Below are 3,184 nucleotides of genomic sequence, written 5' to 3'. Positions count from 1 at the left end.
GACGGGCAAACTATTTCCCGTGGAAGGGGTAGCACTGGCCACCTCTTGAAGAGGCGTCCTTGCGGCCGTGCAGGAGCAGTGTGGTCGGGTGGCCCCGCATCCCCTGCGAGAGGCTGTCTAAAGGTGCTGGAGAGCTGGCTTCTGTGAAAATGCAAAAAGAAACTTCCAGCTTTGATAGAGTGGAGACAACAACAGGCTTGCTGCAAAACAGGCACGCCGCCAAGAATCGCCTCCAAAGAAAGGCAAGCGCTAGGAGCCACCTTCCCTGGTGAACAGTGCTCTGCCCCAGGGTGTTTTATGGGTATAACACAAAGTTAACCTGTAAACCCTGTGACGAGGCAGTTGTCGTGACACGAAAAGGCAGAGGGCAGTTTGGAAGGCAGCATGAGGCCTGTTGGCACGTCTGCCCCCTGCGCCGCAGCCAGGTGCAGGCGGAGCAACGCGCAGCAGCCGGTCGTTTAACACAACCGTTTCTTCATCTTCTGCTTTTCAGATCCAGCTTTTGCTCTCAAGTTTCAGATGTCTGTCATCTTACTTTCACAGAAAGCTAGCTGGGAGTGAAGAGGGGTTAAACTGTTGGTCACAGATTAGTCCGGGTCTTGCTGTCATGCCCACGGGGTGGACTCCTGCAGCCTCCTGCTTTGGGGAAGGTCTGCGCGGGAGACGTCATTGCAGGAAATGGGACTGTTCTCATGAATCTCAAACTGAACGAAAGGTGAGAAATGGGAAAAACTGGCCAGTTGTATTAATGAGCGAGTAGTGAATTGACAGAGTGATTAAATGAACAAAAATGTAAGTTTGAGTCTGTAGAATACAGGAGACTACCAAAGAGACCAGGCCACCAGACACCAGTGAAGTTCATTGCTGCTAAATGCAAGTGCTGGTTGCAAAGCAACGTACGCAGGAGAAGAACAGATGTACATGCAGCACTGTGATTTACTGCCAGCTAACTACACTGAGAAGCGATTCTTCCTTGAGTTCCCTTTTGAAAATAGAGCAACAGACCAAAAGAAAGGCAAACAATATTAAAATGACAATGAAATGAGTTAGAGGAAATAATACCACAGGAGGGGTTGGTGTGAGCTCGCCGAGTACTGTTTATGATGCGGAGCAGGAGAGCTCAGAGCTACAGGCTGCCCGTGGACAAGGAGCCCAGGAGAGTAAATAGATGAGATTTTAGCAATTTGGAAGGGGGATGATTAAGAAGAGAGTTTTGTTGCCATGGTGGTTCATAGGCATAAGCAAGGCAAGATTTGTAGTGAGGGTTGGCATATATTTTATTACCCCAAGGATAACTGGAAAAAGTAAACTTGTTTTCACATAAGCAAGTGCTTTTCCTGGTAAAAATACAAAAATCAAAGCTAAATACAAGTTGAGAAATGAGTTTAATAAAGGACAAAATGTGTCTTTGGGTGGCAAGAGCAATGCCAGCCAAATCCAGGAGCAAGAGCTTGAGCTCAGGACAGGCTTCCCTGGGCTGGGATCCCGAACCACACCGGCACTGGTCCCGCTAGCTGCTGGGGTGTGAGCTGGAGGCCTGCTGGCTGGGGGGACGCGGTCGTGCATTTCCACACCTGGAGGGGCAGCACGGAGGTTAGAGTCAGTCCCTGCGCAATGCCTGAGTGTTTCCTAGACCTCTTTCTTCAGACCCTTAGGACTGAATTCACAATTGCTCAAAACCTTGGGACAAGCTCATTCAGCGGCACCCCCAGCCCGAGCTCCCAAATCTTTGTAGCAGTGGAAGTGTGCATCCTTTTCTTCAGCAGCACGGGGTGAGTCTCGCTGAGCTCAGCTCTGCTGAAGGTTTCTCTGGGGTCTCTTGGCAGGGGGGAGCAGCAACAGCCCTGTGTGCCTCATTCCCACCCATGCATTGAGATAAAGCCCCTTTGCCCAACCCCACTGTCCAGGCTGGGGAGGGGTGACTGGGCGCCCCATTTTGTTCGCAAGCACTAAACCAAGAAGGTGCTGGGCAGCACAGAGCTGGGCTCGGAGATGAGCTGCATTTGGGACAGGTCATGGCACATGAAGGGTTGTCCCTGACAACCCTGCAGACCCCAGTGGGGCTTCACTACCAGTTCCAGGAGCAAATGAATCTTCTCCCAAACATAACTGACCCCTTGCAAGCCAGCAGCGTCTGAACTCAGAGCAGGCTCAGGGGAGGCCCTGAACCCCAACAGCCGTGCGAGGCCTGGGCAGGTGGCTGCTTTTGATAATAAAATAAACAAACAAAACCCCCACAAACAAAAAAAAAAAAAATCCTCTTTTCTGTGTGCATGTCACACTGTCATGGTGGTTTACGATTGACCAGAAACTTTCAAGGTCACAGCATAAATAGCAGCAGGATGTTCAGCTGCAGCGGTGTGGCCAGGGCAGGAGGCCGCCAAGCAGCCAGCCCTGCGGCGGGGGCACAGCAGGAAGCGCGGGGGGACGGTGACGCAGAGCCGGGCCATGAGCACCAGCACGGTGTGGCCAGTCCCAGCCCAGGATGCAGCACAGAAGCTGCTGAGAGCAAACCCCAAGGCTTTCCTTGGAAATTGCTGCCTGAGCCAAACGGTGTTTGCTTTGAAAAGTGAAATATCCACATGCATTTTGGGAAATGGCCACTGTCCCACGCTGGGGCAGCAGCTGCTGGCACTTGGCTGGGTGGAGGCTGGTGCGGGATAGGAACTGGGATGAGGATGAGGGTGTAGGACCGGGGCTGGAGCTGGGGATGAGGATGGGACTGATATGGAGCTGGGGCTGTGGCTGTTCCCACAATAACCCAGCCAGGCGCAGGCAGGGCTGGGCTCGAGCAGTGCTGTGCTGGGGAGGCACCCGCGCATGGCTGTGGAGCCCCAGGGCGGGCGCTGCACCCCATCCAGAGGACAGCGTGTGGCCCTGGTGCTGCGGGGAGCAGCTCTGGGCAGCTGCTGCTGCGCCGAGGAGCCATCCTGGGACCCACCCCGTGGTTTGTCCCGGCTGGGGACGGCACTTGTCCAGCTTCAACCTCCGTGTCCTGGAGTTGGCTCTGCTCCTGCGCTCACACACTGCCCATGCCTCCCTCTTACCTCTCCCCAAATCCCATGTGATGACCATAGTACCCTGAGTCGCCCCAGGGATTTTCCTTGGGCCTTGTGCCCCGTACCGGGGCCCCCTGAGGGGCACAGCTGAGCAACTTGCTGGCTGAGCGAAAAGAGAAAACCCT

The 3,184-nt window shown here is 54.2% G+C and overlaps 1 protein-coding gene across 1 annotated transcript in view; it reads left to right on the top strand.

Moving 5' to 3' along the window:
• The first annotated feature begins 2,820 nt into the window (after positions 1-2,820).
• SLA2 (Src-like-adaptor 2) overlaps positions 2,821-3,184 on the top strand; it is a 3,673-nt gene continuing 3,309 nt past the window's right edge. Inside the window, exons 1-2 of the mRNA XM_009329354.1 lie at positions 2,821-2,947; positions 3,139-3,166. Of these exons, the coding sequence (XP_009327629.1) occupies positions 2,821-2,947; positions 3,139-3,166 (155 nt within the window). The remainder of the gene's footprint in view (positions 2,948-3,138; positions 3,167-3,184) is intronic.

This window comes from Pygoscelis adeliae, unplaced genomic scaffold (genome assembly GCF_000699105.1).
Source record: "Pygoscelis adeliae isolate BGI_AS28 unplaced genomic scaffold, ASM69910v1 Scaffold407, whole genome shotgun sequence".
NCBI lineage: Eukaryota > Metazoa > Chordata > Aves > Sphenisciformes > Spheniscidae > Pygoscelis > Pygoscelis adeliae.
The sequence above is the reverse complement of the archived record's forward strand: the minus strand, read 5'-3'. Positions and strand labels throughout refer to the sequence as shown.